The sequence below is a fragment of the Amphiprion ocellaris genome, chromosome 7 (genome assembly GCF_022539595.1).
Source record: "Amphiprion ocellaris isolate individual 3 ecotype Okinawa chromosome 7, ASM2253959v1, whole genome shotgun sequence".
NCBI classification, from domain to species: Eukaryota; Metazoa; Chordata; class Actinopteri; family Pomacentridae; genus Amphiprion; species Amphiprion ocellaris.
The window spans coordinates 11,017,751-11,041,902 of record NC_072772.1 but is presented as its reverse complement, the minus strand read 5'-3'; the positions used below and the strand labels follow the sequence as shown (position 1 = coordinate 11,041,902).

At 43.8% G+C, this 24,152-nt stretch overlaps 1 protein-coding gene across 1 annotated transcript; it reads left to right on the top strand.

Annotated features, from left to right (window-relative positions):
* The first annotated feature begins 6,106 nt into the window (after window positions 1-6,106).
* Window positions 6,107-8,875, top strand: fzd9b (frizzled class receptor 9b). Its single transcript, XM_023282894.3, has one exon. The coding sequence runs from the start codon at window positions 6,595-6,597 to the stop codon at window positions 8,350-8,352; it is 1,758 nt and encodes a 585-aa protein (XP_023138662.2). The 5' UTR covers window positions 6,107-6,594; the 3' UTR covers window positions 8,353-8,875.
* The last annotated feature ends 15,277 nt before the right edge of the window (window positions 8,876-24,152 follow it).

Here is a 24,152-nt window from a genome sequence, read left to right as displayed (position 1 = left end):
TCCATAAACTCCAACTAGTCCAGAATGCAGCAGCCCGGATCATCACCAGGACACCCTCTCTCCACCACATCACCCCAGTTCTCCAACAGCTTCGCTGGCTTCCAATCACTCACCGCATCATCTACAAAACCATTCTCCTGACCTTCAAGGCCCTCCATAACCTCGCCCCTCCGTACCTCGCTGAACTCCTCCATATAAACACATCCAGCCGGACTCTCAGATCATCTTCTTCCCTCAGCCTCACCATCCCTCCTGCCTGCATGACCACCATGGGCCTCAGAGCCTTCAGCTGCTCTGCTCCCCGCCTCTGGAACTCCCTCCCACCTGACATCAGAAACATCAACACACTGGACATTTTCAAATCCAATCTCAAAACCCACCTGTTCAAAGAAGCCTACTCACTTTGACTTCCATTCCTCCTTCTCCTTCTGTTGTTTTAAAATTGCTAAATTTTCTTCTTTTAAATTGTTTAAAAAATCCTTACATTTTATACTGTATATTTGAATGTGTTTTTATTTGTGTTTCCTCTGTACAGTGACCTTGAGTGTTCTGAAAGGCGCCTATAAATAAAATGTATTATTATTATTACCTTAGGACAAAGACTGGAAACGGGGTAAGTTGAGTTGAGCAGTTCTGATAGAATCAAGTCTGTCTGCCAGCACCTCCAACAATCACCATGCTATTGCTAATACAAATTGCTACATTATTTCTTAAACGCTTAATCCAATTTAATGCACCAAACTGTAAAAATTACACAACAAAAGTGTTAGCTTGAACCACACCTGCTGTTTCCTCATTTCCAGTCTACATGCTGAGCTAAGCTAAGCTAAATGGGTCCCAGCAGCTTCATATTTACAGTAGTCTTATCCTACATGTGAGTAATACCAATCATCTCAGCAAGAAAACAAATTAAAATCAAAACACAAGTGCAAGGGTCAATTGACTGTAATGCAGACTACTTCAAGAGTCAAACCTTGATCCACCAGCACTTGCACCTTAATAGACTAACTGATTTTAATGCATCCTGATATATGTTGCTTACTTTGGAGAGACTTACCTCTCTGATAATAATCTGAAGCCTTCTGAGGGCACACTCAGGCTTCTCCAGCTGGCCCCTCTCCAATGACCCCGTGTCTTTGAAGTGTGAAGTTAAAAAACGTTTAAGTGGAGAGGCTGCTGAGTAGTAATGGAACTTCGGTCAAAGGATTTCTGTTTGATTCACCAAAAGCCTCAGCCCTGACGTACAATGCGATACCATCTCAGAGGCTGGAATGTCTTTCCTCCCCCGCTCGATCAGGCTTAATTTGAAGTTGGAGGCTTTTTTTTTCTACCTGAAGCCAGATCTGATAACGCAGCCTTCATATAGCGTTCATCTAGCTCAATTTGTCATCTAGAAACCATTAGAGGAGATTTCCTTTTGTAAAGCAGAGGTAAATTAATGCTGATAATATAAAGTGCAGTACTTAAGCTGCAGTATTTTCACACTTGATTGGACGAGATGAAACTATTGGGGCATTCGGCGCTACTTCACAGTTTGGGGAAAATTTGCTTTCTTGTTGAGAGAGTGATGATGCCAATCCCATCGCTGTAGATATATATTAATGACATAATAGGTGGTTATCTTGGCTGAGTAGAAGACTGGAAAAAAAAGAGGAAAACAGTTACAGTTCTTATGAAAAGTCTTCACACCCCTTTGATTCCCTTTGATTGCTTTTCAGTATCGACTCATGGTCAATTTAGTTTGGCTTTTTGTACGAAAATTTACAAAAAAGATCCTCTAAATAGCAGTGAACGGCTCTTTTAAAATCCAGCTACAAATTCTCAGTAGGGTTGTGGTCTGGGCTCTGACTTGGACACTCCAGAACTTTCTTTGTGTTTGTCTTTTAACCGTTTCTGTGTAGCTTTCACTGTGTGCTTTATGTTAATGTTTTGCAGAAAAACTGATCTCCAGTATCCTCTGTGATTTCACTATACTTTGCTGCATCCATTTTACCCACTACATTTGCAACCTTTCTATAGCCTACTGCAGAAAAGAATCCCTAAATCATGATGCTGCCACCACGGTGCTTCACAGTGGGGTTGAAGTGTTTCTCATGATGTGCATTATTTGGTGTCTGCCAAACATAGCATCTAGTCTGATGGGCAAGAAGCTCAATTTTGATATCATAAGACCAAATAACTTCCATCCAGTTGATGTAAGAGTCTCCTAGATGCCTTCTGATGAGCTCTAATCAAGATTTAATATCAGCTTTTGTCAACAGTAGCTTTCTCTTTGTCACTCTGTCACAAAGCTTTGACTTGTATGCACAGTCTCTTCCATCTTGGCCACTGATGCTTGTTATTCCTTCGGAGGAGTCATAGGTGTCTTGGTGGCCTCTTGCACTATTCTTGCACAGTCACTCAGGTTTTTAGGACAGTCTGCTCTAGTCAGATTTGTGCATGTTCCATATTCTTTCAGTTTGTTAATGATCGATTTACCTGTACTCCCAGGGATATTCAGTGACTTGGACATTTTTCCTTTGTCCATCCTTTGACTTGTGCTTTTCAATAACCTTTTTAGTGAGTACTGATTCACCAGTGACTGGTCCTTCCAGGTACAGGTGTGTTTATCAACCAAGACACATTAACCAGTTGGCTACTTATGCAATCACTTATTATACATTTTACATGTTTATTTAATTTACATTACTTTGTAAGAATCACTTTGACATGAAAGAGTCTTTCTTTGTAGATTCTTGTCAAAAAAGCCTAATAAATTGACCATAATTCAGTGTTCAAAAGCAATAAAAGGGACAAACTTCCAAGAGGAGGGTGAACATTTTCTAGAGACACTGTATATTCAATGACAGGTATGAGAGTGGTATCAGTCTTCTCATGTAACTCACTACAAGAAAGCAAAAAGGCATATTGCCAAAATTTATTTCCACATTCAAGAGGCCATGGCATCTTGCTTATTTCCCAACATATTCATTACGCTGTCAGCATTGATCTACATGTTACAAACACCAGGTCAAGCTCAGGCCAGACAAGTGCAAAACTACCTCCAGCAGACAGACCTTTAACATGGGGCTAATAGAGACAGTATGCAGTTGACAACCAGTTCAGTCCTGCAGGGCGAGAGGCCAAAATCCTCGAGTTCCACCCATTTGAGAAAAAGATCAAATGCTCAGTGCAACAGCTGTGGAGCTGCAGACTCTTCCCATTCAGCCACTAGATGGAAACAATAGCCTGCTCAGCACAATCACTGTTGAATTCATTCGTTGCATGTTGTGTCTGTGCACTGCGCTGTCTTTGCTTATCATGCCAATCAAATCATCATATCTGTTTATGGATTCAGTGTGTGCATGTGTCTTTGTGTTTCTAGAACAGCTGCCCTTCAACTGCTCCACCCTCAAGCACTTGCTCTTTCTGCAGTTTCCTTCAGCAAGGCAGTAGACTCCATGCCAGCTGCAGCACTGCTTCGCTTTTTGGGGGAGCTGGCCTGCAGGGCTCCATAAAGTTTCACATTATATTGCACGAAAACATTAGCAGAAACGGTGACAGAGTAATTTTGAGTCAGCAACAGTGAATTGCCATGGGGACTATCATTTTACCAGAGAAGTGGGTTATTTTCTACAACCACACTGGAGAAAAATAAACTACTCAGTGTTTGACTCAGAGCAGTAGTGGCAGATTTCTTAATAGGGATCCAGAGGGGAAAGTTTTGGCCTCACCTTTTTTAATTTTTGTGTAGTTCTTGTAATTACTTAATAAAGGAAAATAATCATGTCAGCTCCATTTGGTAAATGTTATTAATGTGACTCAACGTGTTGAATGCCGGGCTATAAGGTTTTCTCTTGACACTGCCACCCACCACTGGTGCAAAGCAACTAAATAATCTAAACTAGAAACCATTTATTACTTTTCTTTTGCTTGAGTTTCATATTCCTCCATTGAATTATAGAGGGGAATATTGTATTCCTTACTACATTGACTTGACAGCTGTGGTTATGTTGCAGATTAAGATTTTATCCTATATGCAATACAAGTCCGTAATACAGTAAATTTAACTACTCAATTGTGTACCACAACAAACAGCTATGCTACTTTATACTTCAAATCTGCTACATATCCAACATCTAGAGTTCCTTTACAAATTAAACGCTATTCACAACATAAAATGTTGTTTACAGGTCAATCCACCTGAAATAATAATTCAGTGGATTCATATAGTGAAAAATAACAATGACAAAGGTCATTCTGCTGTATAATGAGCTTTACTTTAGTAAAAAATATCGAAGGCTACATGAAAATCCAGCAGTAAACCAGTAAAAGTACCGGTTTGATCCTTCTGACTAATATATTACAATATATGACATCATTAGATTGTTAATAGTGAATCACCAGTGTGTCAGCAGCTTATTACTGTTGTAGCTGCTGGAGGTGGACCTAGTTTAAACTACTTCATATGCAGTTTAATAATGTGCAAAATCTTTATCTTAAAAGTAACTAAAGTTGTCAGATAAATGTATAGTACAAAGTACAACAAGTCCCTCAGAAATGTAGTGAAGTGGAAGTTTTAAGTGACATTAAATGGAAACACTCAAGTAAAATACAAGAACTTCACAACTGTACCAAGGTACATTACTTGAATAAATGTCATTAGTTATTTTCCACCACTGTTTGCCATTTAAGACCTTTTGCTGATTTAGCTGTCTCTCACGCATGTCCAGATTGCCAACTGGACCATGTAGACGATGACAATAAAGGCTCCAAAGGCTCATTTTTTCCAACTATACCTTTATCTTTGGTGGCCTTTGCTCTGCAGTGCAGCATTTTGTTTTCGTTTGTTTTAATATTAGTTCTTAAGTTGATATTATTCTTATGATGTAGATCCCTGAAAGTCTCTGTGTGGCCTTTCATGAAACCTAAAACCATATTTCTGTGGATCAAAGTTATATATTTAGTTTCAGTTACTTTAAGGTTTTTCCATGGAAATTATCCCGTCCTCCCTTAAAAGGACTTAAATGTATCTCTTCATTGTTTCTTCCTCTAGAAGGTGCAGATGTATGAAGTGTACCCCTTCCTTTCCACTGCAGCTCAGGCACACCAGCTCACCTACACCTCTGCTCAAACACTGCAAATTCAGGTATATATGTTTAAACCGGAAACTTATTCTGAAAAAAAAACTAATGATATGGAAGCCCCCTAGCCTGCAAGTTGACAGAATTAGTCCTTTAGGTTTGTTACATATAAAACCCCAGAAGTCCATTGCAGTTTCAAGGTGGGAATACTCAGCCATAGTGTTATTTCGTTCAGGATGTGTCTTCCAGCATTTAAAAAAAACAAAACAAAAAAACACTATGAGCATGTTAATAAGAAACCATGTGGTATTCACTAGAGGGGGTTTTTATAAACCGGAGTCTGCAGAATGAGAGAGGGGTTAGTTGGGGCCCCTACAGCATATTTTAGCCCCTAGGGCCCCTTTTTAAGTTAATACGACCCTGCTCATACTAAAGAATAGCCTAAATGCAGGACTTTATACATAATGTATTTTCACAGTGTGGTATTTCTCCCTAAATAAATGATGTGAATGGAGGGTGATCCTAATAAGGCTACTTATAAGTCTTGCTTTCAAAATTTTGAAAATATGTTGGCAAAAGTATTCAACATATGAAGAAATGGAACCTCAAGTATTATTATTGTATCAGATGAGCATTTTTTGTGTTGCATTTTGTGCTTTTCTGATGCAATCTTTATAATTCCAGCGACAAAGGTGCTTGATTTTCCTCCTAAAAATGTAAAATGTAAGAGCTTCATGTGTGCACAGTAGTTGAGTAAATGGGATATCGCACCACCCGCAGAGTATTTTTGATGCTTAAAAGATCATTTTGCTGTGGAAACTTCTGCAATTTTTCCCCAGACTGCAGGAGTTTGAACTGTAAAAGAGCTTTAAATACTGTGGCTGCTTTTACTCAAGTAAAGCCTCTGAGAGTACTATTCGGGGCAGAAATGTCAGAGGTATTTGACCATCCTCCAGCATCTGTCTGATAATTTTCCTTGTGTGGTGCTCGCGTTGAAATGTGAGCGTCACGCAGCGCCCACCCTCCTCCTCCTCCTCCTCCTGTCTGTCTCCCCCGGACTGAAGTCCCACTGAGCGGCTCGCAAACTTCAGTGTCGAGGCTGAAAGCGGAGGACGAAGAGCCGGAGCCGAGAAACAGTCAACAGCAGCCATCTGGAGCCGCAACAAACCGCACCGACAGCCGTCTTCCTATCCGCCGTGCGTCGGTCGGAGGATTTTACGCACAGCTCGATGGTTTCCCTCCGCTGTTTATCGAAGTTTCCGACTGTCACGCTTTAGTTACGGACCTTTTATCGCGACTGTCTGTGGGAGTAATCGCTCCAATTCAAGGCTAAATAATCAGTTCGCTACTTCGTGTGTGCTGCTGTGCTTTTTGGGGGAAGAGATTTTCTAACGGAGCGCCGCTAAATTCGCCTCCAGCATGGGGAAATAGCTCCGTATCCGAGCCCGTGTGTGTGTTTTTTTTTTCTTTTTCTTCCTCCACTCTTTTCGTGATCATTTCTTCAAAAGACAGAGCTTTTGACTGAAGAATAATGAGCATGGACGGTTGCCCGTTGAAGGTGGTGATTTTTCTGTGGTGTCTGCTGGTTATTTCTGGCTCCAGCTTCGAGATCGGCTCTTACGACCTGGAGCGAGGCAGACCGGCCAAGTGCGAGCCCATCGTCATCCCCATGTGCGAGGGGATCGGCTACAACCTGACCCGCATGCCCAACTTCATGGACCACGACGACCAGAAGGAGGCTGCCATCAAGCTCCAGGAGTTCGCCCCTCTGGTGGCTTACGGCTGCGACGTGCACCTCCGCTTCTTCCTCTGCTCCCTCTACGCCCCCATGTGCACGGACAAAGTGTCGACCTCCATCCCCGCCTGCAGACCCATGTGCGAGCAGGCCAGGGAGAGGTGTGCCCCCATCATGAAGAAGTTCAGCTACACCTGGCCCGACTCGCTCGACTGCTCCAAGCTGCCCACCAGGAACGACCCCAACGCCCTGTGCATGGAGGCCCCCGAGAACGAGACCAGGACGGAGGGGAAGAAAGGCGAAGGCATGCTCCCGGTGCCCCCTCGGCCCCGGCAGCCGGGCACCAACAGCGGTCGCTCGCCGGGCAGCATGGGCTCCTGCGAGAACCCGGACAAGTTCCAGTTCGTGGAGAAGAGCCAGTCGTGTGCTCCTCGCTGCTCCCCCGCTGTGGACGTCTTCTGGTCCAGGCAGGATAAAGACTTTGCCTTCATCTGGATGACAGTGTGGTCCATCCTGTGCTTCGTCTCCACTGCCTTCACCGTCCTGACCTTCCTCCTGGAGCCTCATCGCTTCCAGTACCCCGAGCGGCCCATCATCTTCCTCTCCATGTGCTACAATGTCTACTCAGTGGCCTTCATCATCCGCTCAGTGGCCGGGGCTGAGAACATCGCCTGCGACCGCGAGCACGGCGAGCTGTACATCATCCAGGAGGGGCTGGAGTCCACCGGCTGCACCATCGTCTTCCTCATCCTCTACTACTTCGGCATGGCCTCCTCCATCTGGTGGGTCATCCTCACCCTCACCTGGTTCCTGGCTGCAGGGAAGAAGTGGGGCCACGAGGCTATTGAAGCCCACAGCAACTACTTCCACATGGCTGCTTGGGGCATCCCTGCTCTCAAGACTATCATCATCCTCACAATGAGGAAGGTGGCAGGAGATGAGCTGACGGGGCTGTGCTATGTAGGAAGCATGGACTCTGGGGCGCTCACCGGCTTTGTCCTCATCCCTCTGTCCTGCTACCTGATCATCGGTACGTCCTTCATCCTCACGGGCTTCGTGGCTCTCTTCCACATCCGGAAAGTGATGAAGACGGAGGGCACCAACACGGAGAAGCTGGAGAAGCTCATGGTGAAAATCGGCATCTACTCCATCCTCTACACGGTGCCGGCCACCTGCGTCATCGTCTGCTACTTCTACGAGAGGCTCAACATGGACTACTGGAAGCTGAGGGGGCTGCAGATGAAGTGTGGATCTTTCAACGGTCACAGCAGCGACTGCTCGCTGCAGACGTCGGTGCCAACGGTGGCCGTGTTCATGCTGAAGATCTTCATGTCGCTGGTGGTGGGCATCACCAGCGGGGTGTGGGTGTGGAGCTCTAAGACCCTGCAGACCTGGCAGGGCCTGTGCAGCAGGAAGCTGGCGGACAGGACTAGTAGCAGGAAACCGTGCAGCGGCGTGAGCTGCGGCAGCACGCACTGCCACTACAAATCTCCTGCTGTGGTTCTGCACATGGCCAAGACTGACCTCCACTCAGACAACCCCACACATGTCTGAGAGGGAACACACACACACACACACACACACACACACACCTATGCCCTGTGTAAGGAGCTGCTAAAAGACTTTCTAAAGGAGATGAGTGTTTGAATTGAACTGTCAGTCACTTCTCTGCTGCTGCCAAGGGACACACAGGTACAGGCGTCACTATGAGAAACTATCTATAAACAGTATTCAGTGCATAAAGGGAAGTTGTTCAGTATTGTTACCCATATTTTCCTGTTCATAGTGTTCTGTGCAGTAGACATGCCCAGTGTTGCAAAGCAAAAAAGAAAAAAAGACTGTTATGGGAGGTATCTTGGGAAATATTAGTCTATTCTCCTCCCTTCAAGTGGCATGATTAGCTGTATAAATCTGTATAAATGTTTTATTTATTGTAAATATATTTAATTTAAAGTTCACCTTGGCTCTTACCAGATTTGTTGTTTAGATGCATTTATTAAAGGTCAAGGGAAATTAAGTGCCTTTTATAAGAACTCTGGTTTTGGCCTTTTGGAGGATAATAAATTTGTGGAATTCATGTTCAACTCTCCTGCCTTGTTGTTATTTTGGTATCTGTTCCTGATTATGCAACCATTTTAACAATCCTGAGGTTTAATAGTGGCAACTGATTGTTCATATTTCAGTCTAGCTTTGCTGCCATTCTTCTCCTGGGAGTTTTTTTTTTTTTTTTTTTACAGCAGGATTCCCGCCACATGTGTTGTCTTCCCAGTGCACGCTACGTCCCAGAGGCATCCCCGACAATAATCCTCAAAGAGAATCACTGATGAATAGAGTGACAAACCGTGGCAAGTATTAATGCTTGCATCATCGGCTTAAAAATGCAGGAGCAGTATGCGGAGGAATATATTTAATTAATGGCTGTTTTAATCCCACCACACTATCGCTGTTGTTGCCCTCTCGTTGCTCCATTTGATCCTTGTGCAAACACTCAGCACTTTGATGTGAGAGGACAAATGTGAAGTGGATTTCAGCCTTATTGCATGGTTTCACTGACAGATTTAAGTTTAGCACAGGCACTCAGAACTGTGGTTGCTCACTGAGTAGATGGATTATTGATATTCAAGTTTATGTGTGGTTTTCGGTGCTTGGAAGCTGCATTTCTGATATAAATTAAGGGAATTCTGCTAGACAAGGAGTTTTCTGCAGAAACAGTGTACCTTCAGGCCTTCAGAAACTAACTAGAGGTATTAATAATCACTGGCCAATTCAGAGAAAAAGAATGCCAAACATTATTTTCATTAAATAAACACTCTAAGTTGGTTCTTGCAAGTAACTTTTTCGTAATAAAGTCAGTTTTATTATGCACAAGAGCCACCATGTCCTCAGATGGTCCATAAAAAAAAGTGAAAATAAATAGCTTTTACATTACGGGACTTTAACAATTTAAGTGCCAGCGTAAATTGTAGCCTCACACAGTGGAAAGTAGAGTGTTTGACAGCTGATTGTTTATTATGTCTGTGTGTAATTGTGTGCTGTGTCACCAGCAGCAGTAGCCGCAGCAACACATGGGAATGATAGTTTGGAAAAATTGTGATGACCAGGAGCTTGTTTTCATTACATTACTGGAACGTCAGCCGGGTGAACCAGGCGTGTGCTCACTGACATCTCCAGAGGTTAAAAGTTGTTCTGTTTTCATTTTTCCTCCATTTGCATTCCAGTGAAGTTAAAGCAAGACTCGTGTACTACAGCTTGTTCCATGCACACTTTACAACACGCACACCAGTTTGAATCAAAGATGCATTATGTCTCAGTAGTAAATTAACCACATTTCCGCCTGGCGCGGCGTTGTGTGGATCGGTGCAACGCCTCAGTTAACTTAAATTACTTATTCCTTCCTTCTCCAGAACAAGATGTGGGTTAACTACCAGCATCCTCCCCTTTTTCTGTTTTCATTACTCAGCCATTGTAGACGTCCACGGCTTGGCAGGCGAGCGCAGCCAGTCCTGGACTCTGACACTGTGTGGATCACATTTAACTATTAAAAAGGGGTGTTTTGCTTGGAGCGCGCTCGCAGCCAGCGTCTCGACTGGTGGTGTTTCAGCCACATGTTCCAGTTCATGGGTGCCTGAACGGGGGCGCGTGCTTCCTCCCTAGTTTACACTCCAGTGACACGACCCAGAGAGGCCAAACACTTGCTGCGTGAGACACAAACCAGCGTGTCCCACCTGCGCTGAGCTGCACTGATTAGATAGGAAGGAGGTAGCTGCAGAGGGTTAAGCATGCGGTGCAGCACGGAGGGCAAGTTTGTCAGCTGCAGCAGTGTTTTGTTTAAACTTCTTTCCTCCTCAGCATTTCTTTTTTTTAAATTTCCTTACCCTGCCTGTGCCTCTTTCATTGTAATTTTTCCATGTATTTGCTGAATATGACTAAGATAGGTTCTAAAAAATCACAAAGGTCAACAGAAATGACTTGTAATAGCAGCAACAGGATGTCTTTGCTGTGTTTCTTTTTCCACAAATATAAATTCTATCACTACATTTCCAGGTCACTGGCGGCTATTTTTAGCTTCTCTCTCTTTTGCAGAGGAAAGGAATCACACAGAGCGTCAGATAGAGGCAAGAAAGAAAAGGTTCTCTCCAAAAGCAGAGTTTGTTTGAGCTGTGGTTCTTTTGGCGCCAGAGATGTGGCTGCCGGGAACACCTTCCCTTCTCACACACGCATGCACGCACACACACACACACACACACACACACACACACACACACACACACACACACACCTGAGGTCTGCAGTGCTGGAGCAGCGCCAGCCAATCAACACTGAGCTTGTTTTGACGAAGACCCCACCCCATCTCCAGTAATGCCCAATTTCAGGAGTAAGTAAGCTCGGTCTCACTGGAAAAGATTTAGTTTGGCAGAGCCTCCGCGCTGTTTTTCTTCTCTTCTGGCTCAGGAGGTTAAATAGTGTGAGGGTCAGTCGCGCTGTGCAGTGAGTTTGTCTGGGCCAGAAGTGAGACTACTCCCAGAAAAGGCAACACTTTTCCTTATAGGCTCCTTCAGGAACATTTCATTGTGTTCGCTGTGAGCCCGACTGTATTTATTGATTCAAAAGCGACAGAGAACAGGTCTATTTACTCAGGATTTGTACAATTTGTTTTTGATTAAACAGGCGTGGAAACACCTCAGCAGTTATCCTGCTTTAGCTGCTGACACCATGTTTTTGTCTGCTGAGGAGAAATCCCTCCATCTGGTCATGGGTCTGATTAAAGGCGATCATTATGGCATCAATGCGCCTCCCTCGCAGACTTAAACCCCTGCCCACCCCTGAGGGTAAAAAAGAGAAAATAAAGCATCCTTCATTACCCTGGCCTCCCTCCTCCCGCAGTCCCTCGCCCCCCTTGAGCACTATCCCTTTCCTGTGCTGTTTTGATGTGTAAATGAGCGTATTGAAAACCTGCAGGCCCCCAAAGAGATGCTTTCCATGAAAATGCAGCAGTCAGAGAGCACCAGAGTTCACACAGCTCACCACTCCTCGTAACCGGACTCCAATCAGAAGCCCAATACGCCGCCGCCGTCTCCACTGTTAGGGCAAGACACAAACAAGCACAAAATCACACAATTACACATGCACGCTGACTCATATCATTATGTAGACATGATCATTTACATGGTGGCTTCTGAGAAGAACCCGCTGCAGGGCTGAAGACACTGTTAGAGAATTTGGCTTTACAGTGTCTTCTTGTTGAAATGAGGATACAGTGTCAAGTGGCTGAAGAGATACAGCAGCTGGAATTTTTCTGCAGCATTCATCAAGTCAATGATATGAAAGTTCGACAGGCTGAGAGATTAAAAGTCCATGTTGGAGTACAGTGGATTGTTCAGTGTCTCGGAATGTCAGCAGCACAGAGGAAATGCCTAAAGGTGTTTTTTTTATTAAGAATCACATGTTTTATCAGCAGCAACTCATTAATCCATGGTTTATGTACAGTTCTCGCTGTCATACTGACTCCCAGTACAATTTCTCATTTTTTTTGTCTCAAACAATTAAACTGTTGCAACAGATCAAAGAAATTACCCTTCATTCAAGAGAATTGGATTAAAAAGACATATATCTCTACCCAACTAGAAGTTTTGCTCACTTTAAAAAGTAAAATATTACATCTCAGTACAGACTGCTGATTTAATATTAGCTAAATGTCCATGCTCAATTTCCAGGCGTCTTCATTTAATCTTTGGGTAAAGATGTGAAGACTTAGAAGAGTTAACTATAAATTAAACATCAGCCAAAAGAGACTCAAATCAAGATTTAAACTTAGACGCTTAGAGAGTCCCTCCACACTAGTTTCGGGACATATAAAATGTTTTTGCACATTTCAGAAATGTAGCATGTGACATGTTATATTTATATGGCAATTTATTATTATCTCTCTACTCTTATCATTTCGTAAATATGAGCAAATATATATATGTGAAAATATAAAATAGTGATGCATTAAGAGTTTCTGTACAATAGGAATGGTGCAGAGTTTTCAAGGTGACAAAAAAGACAAACAACTAATCTGCATTTTCACTCACTAGAACTACAGAAAGTGAAACTGACCTTTTCAGACACCTTGACACCACTAGGCCGAAATTCTAGTTTTGTGTTTTTTGAACCTGTCTTTGATATCTGGATCTTTTTCTTGAAAAGAATGACTGCATTTATTCTGCCGTTATCAACAAATTAAACATTGTGTGTATTGTAAGTAAGGTCAAAATGAAAAGAAGGTGGAGGAAAAAAGCAGGCAGATTACATCAAGAGCACTGTGCAGAAAGTGAAAGTTTTGAGTAGAAGTTTCCAGATTTTTACTGTATCTTTTTTGTGTGTGTTTTTTTTCACGTCCTTTGATCAATAAGCAGAAGACAGAGAAGTAAAGCTTTCTCATCCCTCTATACTTATTCCTGTGCTCCGTCTGCCTGTGGCTGAAGGAGAGATGAATCAGGGAACAGAGGGAGGTTCCACCGCTCGCTCTCGCTCTCTGAAGCCAACAGCATTGCTGTGATCACTGTTAATCTCCTTTGCCACTCTGCTGCCATCTCCTCAAATACATTCATCTCATTTCCAATAGCGTTCACGGCCTCTTCTTCCTTTCTAATTAGGCACCGTCAAGATTTCAGAAGTCACCCTTTGGTGTTCTGCAGCATGCGAGATCGCTCTTTGAGCTAGGGGGTCAGCGATGGCAAGTATTTGTTTGAGGGTTAAATCACAGCAGGCCTTTCATCATGTTGTTATGTTGCACGATCAGAGGCTTGGGATTATGTAGGTCAGACGTTGGAGAGTGAGAGCGCCCCTTTTGTAGCTGCCATTTTTATTCAGTTGCTAGGCAGCACCCACTCTAATCTCTTGTACCAAAGAGTGTCTCCCCAGAGAAAAAAGAGAGGGAGCAGGAGTTACAAAGGACGAAAAAAATGTGAAAACAGCATCAACAAAGAGCACAAACCCATGCAAGGACTGCTTTTACAGACATTCTGAAGGGAGGGAGTGGAAATGGACAGGATGTGGGAGCCTAAGCTCGGCCCTGAAACCTGCTCCGACCCTCCTGAACATCCTTAAACCCCTGTGGTTTGTTTGTGCCATTGACTGGATAAATGAAGGATCACACAACTCCAACAGCAGGCACAATTCAGAATCTGAATCTGTGCCGCTGTGCAAACGCTGGGAAACGAAAGCAGGAGTCTAGCGTTTCAAGACAAGCGGAAGAGGTCCAGCGGGTCAGTGGAAGCAGGACAGTCACAGTTTGGACCCAGATTGTCTGTCAACAGGCAACGAAATGGATCAGACCCACTCAGAACCAGAGCTCCGTCGTCTGGCAAGTGTGTCTACTGTCACACTACTGCTGCACCCCCATCCTAAATGTGCTCATGTCACGCTCCGCCATCAAAGGCTCACCCCTCGGCTCTGTGTTCTCAGAAAGGAGGCACATCCCTCCTCCCCCCACACACTGATCCTCCCCTCCCACCCCAGCCCCGGGCTCAGTAAGGATCTGCTATTCTCCGTTGCATTTCACACTCTTTGATTTGGAGTTTTGAAGTTTGTTCTTGTCTGCCTTTTTTCCCTCTTTTTTGACTTTACTTGTGTTTCATATTGACTGTTTTGACTCATGACGTTTTCAGACGATGTGTGCTCTGCAGACCTGGCACTGTGGTGCTGCTGACTGTGTCCCTGCCTGTAATCACTTCATTCAACATTTGCAAAGACAAAGACAAAGCCACTGACTGTCTGCAAGGGTACAAGTTAGTCTTGTTTTGGAAAATATAGTTATTCACTTTCTCACTACAAGTTAGAGGAAAAGATGGAGGCTTCTCTCGTGTCCATATGCTATGCACAAAGCTACAGTCAGCAGATAATTAGCTTGGCTTAGCATAAAGTGGGGGTGGAAACAGCTTGTCCGGCTCTGTCAAAATGCAACAAAACCAACACCTCTAAAACTCTTTCATTGACATAATATATGTTGTTGTTTTTTAATCCTTTAAAAAACCAAGGGGGTCAAACGCAGAGCAAATTTGACATGTCTTTGCTTTCTTTGTGTCAGAGGGCTTGACAAAACCTAAAAACCCCAGTCAGAGGAAATAAGTATCACAATGGTGGTTAGCAGCGTTCATTGTTAACTCAGGTTTTCTCCCATAAAAAGGGGCATTTGTCATTTGACTCTTCTTCTACACAAAATGGACCAGTCACCTACTTCAGTCATGAGAAATGGGTTGTTGCAATGGAGAGCTATGGGGGATATAAAAAGTGCTGTTACTGCAATTGATGCAAGAGAGAAATGCTGATAATATGTAGTTAATAGAGTAAGTTAATATTTAAATTTTACCACTCTGTGTATTTAAAGTACAGCTGTTATTTCTAATGTGACACCTCTGCATTAGAGCTCTTAAGCTTTATACATTTCTATGCGATACTCATCAAGTGCATGAGTGCACTGTCCCATAAAGAAGGATGAATGAAATTAGTTTTTGGCCAAAACAAAGTTAAATTAACGTTATTAATTAAATATTATCTGCGGTAAGTACACATAGACTTTTCAAATGTCCTATCTGTGTTCTATTTGCTGCAGTTCCAGCAGTGTAAAACCGACGTAGCACTAATTCAGGACCAAACACCAAAACATATTTGTGTGTTTTCTGCGTCACCAGCTAAATACATGTAGCAGCACAATGCACACCAGCACATGCGCTACTGTAACTGCACAGCTTAATTCAGTGGGTTTACTGATATATGGCTGAATAGGTTTGCAGATACAACATATTTCCTCAGTTGAGCATCTGTACTGCTCAAAGATAATATCATCAGGAACAGTATTGGGGAAATTTTGGTGCCGCCTGCCTGCAGCCAGTTCAAATCCTACACTCAGAACAGAACCTCCTCTGGTCCACATTAGCTGTGCAGCATCAGTTACCATGGTGATCTAGCAGGTCAAAATAGAGCCTCCTTCATGACACTGAAACCTGCTAACCCATTAATTTCACTTCATAGAGCACCCCTCAGAGAGTGTTAAAAAAAAAGAAGAAAAAAAGTGATTCAGAGGTGCTGGTGTGCTGATGTTAAAAACTTTTGGACAAAGCCAGGCTAGCCGCTTTCCCATCCATGTCTACAGTCTTTGTGCTAAGCTAACTGTCTGCTGTTTAGTCTTTTGACATAATACACTATTTCAGGTCAAAAATGCATTCACTTTCTTCGAAGAGGTAGACAAAAACTGGTATCAATCTCATGAAGCTGCAGCCAACAACCTGTTAGCTAGCTTTGCATAAACACTGTTAGCAATGGAAAGCAGCGCTCTTTGGTTTACACACACCTAATTATAAAGTCAACTTGTGGTTTCATGGGACATTATATGCACTTACTTTTTGCACAAATTATATAAACATGATTTTACATGTTAATTAGAACACTTTAGCTTTTTTTGTCACCTAGCAAGGCCAGCTGTTTCTAAGTTTATGCTAAGCTAAGCTATGCTAACCAGCAGATGGAGGCAGCTGTATATCTCACACAACGGCATCAGTGCTGTCTTCTAACTCCTGCAAAAGTAGACGGTTTCACAAAATGTTGAATGACTACTTCATAACTAGACAGAGCTAGTGGGGCACAACGAACAGAGGAGCGATTTTACTCCACCAGGCTGAATTGGCTAATTAAATAGATGCTGTGTGTTTGTTTTAGTGCCTGTGAATGTGTGTGTGCAGGTAGAGGTTGGAGGGTGCCCTGATTGTATCATCAGCAGTGTTTTTAGTCCTGGTTTCTGTTCGCAGTTTCTCCAAAAGAACATGTTAATTAACTTTGCGTGTACTGCACATTGTGTAACTATTTGCCGAGGCTGTCCAGGATTATTTGTATTTTGTGGATAAAATGAGACAGAAAATTCAACAGGACATTTCGGGGCAGTTCAAACACATTTAGCCCAAAAAAACTTTCCTATCATCAATTAAGGCCTTTTTCCGGCCAGCACTGTTGACTCAGGCTGATCACTGTACATTAGCCAGTCTGTGTAGTAAAGGGAACCAGCTGGGGCAGCACACACTCTAACACTGGACCTTTTGTCAAGGTCTCAGCCCCCCTACAAGTAAAATAAAAACCTTGTTGTATGAGAGATACTCTTTGTGTAGAAGCAGACATTGTTCCTATTGTGGCGTGTCAGAGCTGACATGCCAGGTCTAACACAGTGCTGAATAAACTGTGGTTTGTGTACATACTGTAACTGTAGGCTGTGGAAAAGGAGTGAGGCAACGGTCTGTGATGATCTTGGCGGCCGGTGAGAATTTGGCATGCAGAGCCAGAGCTGGAGCAGCAGTACCACATGCAGCCCTTTCCCTCAGGATAATAAGTGCTTGTGGAGCAGAGCGGGAGAAAACCTGCAAGGATCAGCCTTCCTGTTCACACCCCATCATGCATGAGCTGGCAGGATCCTTGTGTTGTTATGGTCATGAGACATTTCCTGTGTGTGTTTTGGGGTTGCATCTGGGCTTGTTTACAGCCCAGCGTAGAGCCTCATTAAGTGGAACATGGTACCAGGCGGATGTGGGGGGGCTCAAGTGCCTATTAGTGGGGCCAGCCTGTAGCCCCAAACCAGAACCCAACTGGGCCAGGTGCTCCACGCTGCAGCCTGGTCTCCACAACACAGCCAAACAGGGAGAAAGAAGGCTTACTCATAAGAAAAGTGCACAAGTAATTTCCAACAAAAAATAGCCCCTAAAAACCCTGCATATTTTATTATCCATGATGATTCAAAAAGATCAAAACCAACAGTGGAATAGCTGATCTCTTAGTGCTTTAAGTCCATCACCAGCTTGTCTTTGGCTCTCAATGCCATGTTTCCAGTAATAACGTAAATCTTTGACAAATGTTGATGATACATTCTTACATTTTTATGTAATTAGTTCCTAAAACAGCTGGGCATTGTAGTTTTTAGCAAATGTTACTCAAACAGGAGTAAAATGGGCATCAGTTTGGGTTTAATTACAGCTGTGAATAAACACATTTGGTTGTATTTACAACAGCAAATTACAGACTCAAACTACAACGTTGACATTTTTCATAATGAGTTAAGGAACAAGAAGGAAATCACACTTTGGCCACATGGACAGTACTCGTTAATAGGATCAGTTCATTGTTGTTTTTTGTGTCTTTTCTTGAAATGTATTGGTGATGAGGGAAATATCATTTAAGAAGAAATGTACCTCATGGCATAAGTGTGGCCCCTGAATGCAAACCGAGCCAGAAATATGGTCGTGAACTGATTATACAGAGGTGTCTTTGATACAACCTTTGTTTCTCTTTCTCTTGCATGTGCAAGTAGAAATTTGTCATTGGTGTTTTTTGTGTGCACAGACAACTATGAGACCCTCAGAGCCCCTCACCAAGCTGCAGCTTCATGAATTCCACCACAGTTTCAGTGTGAAGTGTCCTGCAAAGACTAAAACTGTGCAGCAGAGGACAAAGCAGAGAGGGATTAGCATCACCCCCCCCCCTACAACCAGCCCTCCGCCTTCCTGCTCATGCACACCATCACTGTGTAACACTCAACATAATCAAACACTCACCCAGTGTGACACACAACACAACCAAACACTCTTCTGGGGCTATAGCTACTAAAACAAACCCCATGCTGGAACCCCAGGGGCCGAGGAGAGAGGTGGAGGAGCTGAGGAGGCGGATGTGAGGGAGGCCAAGAACTCGTAGTGTTTATGCTGAGCAGCCAGCGAGTGGGAAACGCACGGAACACGATCCTCATGTTTTCCTTACCCCGGCTAATCCGACAAAACGACAGAGGGAGCAGATTCCCTTACAGAGAAAGCTGCCACTTAGATATTTATCCTTGCTAAGGCAAACATCTGGCCCCGGCGGGCTCTTTTCATAAGGCGATATGAGTGGGTGTGATATTCGGCTGCATTTGTTTGGGTGTGAAGTTTTAATTAAAAGTGAAAGCGATGCCCGCCGGCCAGCCACCCCAGCTTTGTCTATCACCCGAGGTTCATCTGAGTGTGGAGTGAAGAGAGAGAATAGCATGATTACAGAGCAGGAGACAGGCGGATGTCAGAACAATGACGAGAAAATACAAACAAATGCAGAGACGAGTAAAAGAAGACAGGAGATATGGAGTAATTCATCTCCTTATGAGGTGCCCGGGGTGTGAAACTTCCCCTCTTGCTGTTTGTTTTCAGTTGCAGTCAGATGGAACAGCCTGAGTTACAGACAAAGTGCCCTCACACACAGAGGAGGGCGTATTGCTTACAGAGAAATCTGCTTACTCTCCAGAGTCTGGTTTTCCAGAAGCACCCTTGCATGCAAGATCACCTCTGTCCACCGGCTAAGAGCAACAAAGGCCTTTCCTACCTAGAGCCTGGAAGACTAGGGGGTAATACCCAACTTCCACCCATCCTGCTTTGTGTTTTTTAGCTGCCTTTATCATACGATATTGCCCTCTGCTATGGTTTGTACATACGGATATGTTTTCGTTAATGTAAATCCTGACACCGCCGCTGCAGCTTTTTGCATTGTGGTCACATTCGAAGTTGCAGTTTACGAGCAGGACTGAGCTCATGTTGTGTTTACCAATCGCCTCTGGATACAAAGTGCTGGGGCTTCGTTTATGAGCTGGCACATGGATTCCCTCATCACTTTAAACTAAAAAAAGCTCATTGTACGTACACCTTGTTTATAGCAACACAGGTAATAAAGCCAAACCTGCCATCTATCAGTTGTAATTGCCTGTAGGAGGCAGAAAGTGTGTGAATGAGCCTCAGTGCCCCCATGTGATAAATGTTTCAGGCCACTTTTAATTAAAGCTGGTTTTGCTGACAGAGCAGGGAACTTTTTTCACATTTGTCCAGTTTAAGTTAAAAAAAAAATGTAAATGGAGATTTCTACATGAGGTACAGATGCAAACATTCATTGTTTCGTCAGTTCATTGTCACATTTAACACCCACAGTGGACCTCTATGTCTTTAAAAAAACTATATTTTCACTGCAAAGCAATAATATTATGTTATGCTAGGATCCTCTCACACACTCTCACAGCTTGTTTTATTGCTGTGACCCACCAGTGGCTCCCCACATTTGAAAAAACACTTGCCTCGGGTCATATGACTGACAGATGTCCGGCGCATGGATAAGCTAATGAGTGTCACCCCACTAACTGTCTGCTGAGGTCTCTGCTAGAACCACTCAGGCCTATCATGTGTTACCTGGCCGTGCTCTCAGTGTGAGAGGATGTTAATTGGCGGTGAGGCGCCAGTCTCTCCCTACCCCTCCTCTGGCGTCAGTCAGAGCCAGGAAAGGTGGCATAAAGCCTGGCCTCGGAGCGCTCCAGACTCCCTGGGTCCAGAGGGAACCGGGAGGCTCGATCCAGTTTGTGGAGGCCATCCCTGAAGCACACACCTGGCCTGAACTTGTACACTGGAGTGGAAAAGCTGCCCAAAGAGCAACACAGCGCAAGTGAAAGCTTTTTTTTTTTCTTTTTTCTGTCGGGAATAAAAGCGAGAATTATTTTCAATTTAAAAGCCAGAGTGGTTCAAAGAAAAACTCCTGTCTCCTGCTTAGTGCAGTGCAGAGTTCCCTCCTGGCTGATTGGAGTTTGCCCAATGTGTGTGTGTGTGTGTGTGTGTGTGTGTGTGTGTGTGTGTGTGTGTGTGTGTGTCTCCTGGCTCCTGTCTGCCGTCCGTCTGCCTCCCCTGGATTGGACTCATGTCGCCTTCGCAGTGAAGGGCCACTCAACCTGGGTGGATATTCTTTCCCTCACATCTGCTATGAATTTACCAGAGCCAAGCCATTCAAAGACTCCTTTATGGAGCCGTCAGCAGCCCTGTGACTGCTTCCTATAAGACACATGCACATTGGCACCCTCATACACACACATAGCGTACACACACATAGCGTACACAGGTTTATATTCATGCACACTTTTATCTTTATATTCATATTTAAATACACATTTTATTGCACTGTGTTTTTCTCTGCCATCAAACACACTCACATTTACATGTACACAACTACCTCCAGTTTCTTACTTAACAAAATTCAGGACTTACCCAACAGCTGCAGCCAAATGAATCACCCATGCATTGTGGAGGAGTGCAGGGGTGGTTATTGGGCCATTACACACTTTAATCTATTTATTGCTGACATCCCTCTCACTGGGCATATGCACACTCCACAGAAACATTAGCTGTGACAGCATCGTGGCCATCATGTAACTTTATAGGATCTGATCTGAACAGAAAAGAGAAAAAAAAGATGTAGTAGAAAGAAAACTATTTGATCTGCCAGGCAATTCTCCATTTACTCCCTTCTATGTTAGACTGCATTTTTAACTTCTTCACTGGGAGGAAACACAGATTTATATGTTTGGCAACTCTGCTTTTTTTTCTTTTTCAAACATCCTTATCAATGATGTGCAGACATCATTTTAAGGCAGCCTTCTCATTTGCTCTAGTTAGATTAGAAGAGAGATACTACTATGATGCCTGTATGCTAAATATTAAGGGGATAGTTTGACTTCTTTCATGTGAGGTTGTTTGAGATACTCAGTAGTTAGTGTACTGCTTGCAGTAGGTGACTTTGGAGAAGCAGACATGTATTTTAGCTACACCTGAAAAAAGGCTCAGTTAGAAAATCTATAACAGTTTAAGTGTGCTTAGTCTAATGGCTCTGGCTTGCTTTTGTTTCTTTAAACCAATTGCAATCATATTGGTCAGAGCTAAGCCCAGGATGCAGCAACAGTGTCCTATCAAAATACTGACAGGGAAAGTATTTTGGTGAAACATTTACACACAGAGAAGCGGGCACTGTCATTAAAATAACTAATTCACCTATAGAACCAAGCAAATCTATCTTACGACACTATTCAAATTGTCTACAAAATTAGAATTTTTTTTGTAGGGTAGGTTGCTAGCCCAGAAGTTGTTGTTTCCTCTAATGAGTATTTTCTCCACTTTATCTTCTCATCAAAGAGCCTTTTTCGATCAGGAGCTGAAGCTCTCGTATCTCTCTTTGTGCTCTTCAAAGCCACCAGATTCCACTGAAAAAACAGTGATTTTACCTTGCTCACGATAGGAGTTGCTAGTTTACCACGTCCTTGATCCTCCTGCACATGGCTCTCTTTCGCTCTCACGTACGCTCACCACTCCCACCTCGACCCCATCGCTTCCCACCATTACAGCAGTCCAAGTGACAACTGAGCTGCTACATCTACACCCTAGGAAGGCAGCAGGTCCGGATCAAGTCTGTCCACGGCTCTTGAAGACTTGTGCTGCTGAGCTTGGAGGACCTCTACAACAGGTCTATAACCTGAGTCTGCGTCTGGGGCGAGTACCCTCACTGTGGAAAACATCTTGCATCGTTCCAGTTCCAAAGAAGGGCCGCCCTCAGGAGCTGAATGACTACAGGCCAGTTGCGCTTACATCGCACTTGATGAAGATACTGGAGCGTCTGGTCCTGCAGTTCCTACAACCTCAGGTGCAGCTGGTAAAGGACCCCCTCCAATTCGCCTGTCAGGAGAAGGTGGGGGTTGAGGATGCTGTCCTCTACCTTTTACACCGTGCCCTCGCATACCTGGATGTTTGGGGGTGCATGGTGAGGATGCTATTCTTCGACTTCTCCAGTGCTTTTAATACGATTCATCCCAGCCTTCTCCAGGAGAAACTTAACATCATGGCTGTGGACCCCTACCTCGTTAACTGGATTACGGACTACTTGACCAACAGGCCACAGTTTGTTCGAGTGGGAGGTGGCAGGTCCTCAACACTGACCTGCAGCATTGGAGCACCTCAGGGTACGGTGCTGTCGCCCTTCCTCTTCACCCTCTATACTTCAGACTTTCGGTACAACTCAGACACATGCCACATGCAGAAGTTCTCTGACGACACTGCAATTGTGGCGTGTATCAGGGGAGGAGAAGAGGGTGAATCTAGGGACCTGGTGAAAGACTTTGTGGGGTGGTGTCAGCGGAACAACCTTCAGCTGAACACCGCTAAAACAAAGGAGGTGGTGCTGGACTTTCGCCGGGCACCCTCCTCTCTGCAGCCCATCGGAATTAATGGATCTGCTGTTGAGATGGTTTCCACCTACAGGTACTTGGGGCTGCAGCTGGACAACAAACTGAGCTGGTCAGCAAATATGGACTCTGTGTACAAGAAGGGGCAGAGCAGACTGTACTTTCTTAGAAGGCTGGCTTCATTCAGGGTCTGTTCTAAGTTACTGTACATGTTCTATCAATCCATTGTGTCCAGTGTCCTTTTTTATGCTGTTGTGTGCTGGGGGGGCAGCGCTAAGAGGAAGGACATCCAGAGGCTGAACAGGCTAATACGTAAAGCTTGCTCTGTGGTTGGACTGAGTCTGGACTCTGTGGAGAAGGTGCTGGAGCAGAGGACACTCTCTAAAATCAGGGCCATCCTGTCCAATGAGAGCCACCCCCTGAATTCGGTCTTCTCCCATCAGAGGCGCACCATGAGCTCCAGACTCCTGTCACTGAGGTGCTCCACTGAGAGACTGAAGAACTCTTTTGTCCCACATGCCATCAGGCTGTATAATGCAGCCATTTCAGGTAGGAGCAGGAGAGGAGTGCTGGAGATGTCCTGAGCATTGTTTTGCTGTGTCTGATAACTTGCACATTTCAGTGTTGTTTTAATTATTTATTTATTTATTGCATTTTTTAAATATGTACTCTATCTTTTATCCTTGTTCTGTGTCTGTGTGGATGTGAGCAACAGACTGTTGTAATTTCCCTCGGGATTAATAAAGTACTTTGACCTTGACCTTGACCTTGACCTTGACCTTGATTATTTTGGATTGTTATTGTGTGACAGACTTGCAACTCCTGCGTTGTGTAAAGTAAAATCACTGTTTTTGTCTATGGAGCATGGTACCTCTGAAGACATTGATTTAACTGCCTCAGTTCCCATCAGCAACAGCTGTCTGACAGCAAGATAAAGCCAAAGTGTGTTCAAAGGTAACAAAATCCTTCTCAAAGCAACTCAAAAAGTTACTAGTTAACACCTTGTCTTTCATTTATTAGTTTATGTACGAACTCCAACTAGTAAAAGCAACAAGTTACAGATTTTACAAGAGCAAGGCTTGCTCTTCTCCTTTTTCTCCTATCTTCATGCTAATAAACTAAGCTAACTGTCGCCTGGTTACAGCTCCATATTTAAGGCACAGATATGCAAGTAATGTAAATATTTTCATTCAGTTCACTGCTAAAAGCAGTTATTTCCAAAAATGTTAAACTCATCCTTCAAAAGAAAAAAAATGTAAAAACAAATTGCTTCTGTCAAAGGTGAAAATGAATTAAGGGTAGCTTCATGTGAGGTTCATGCATTTGA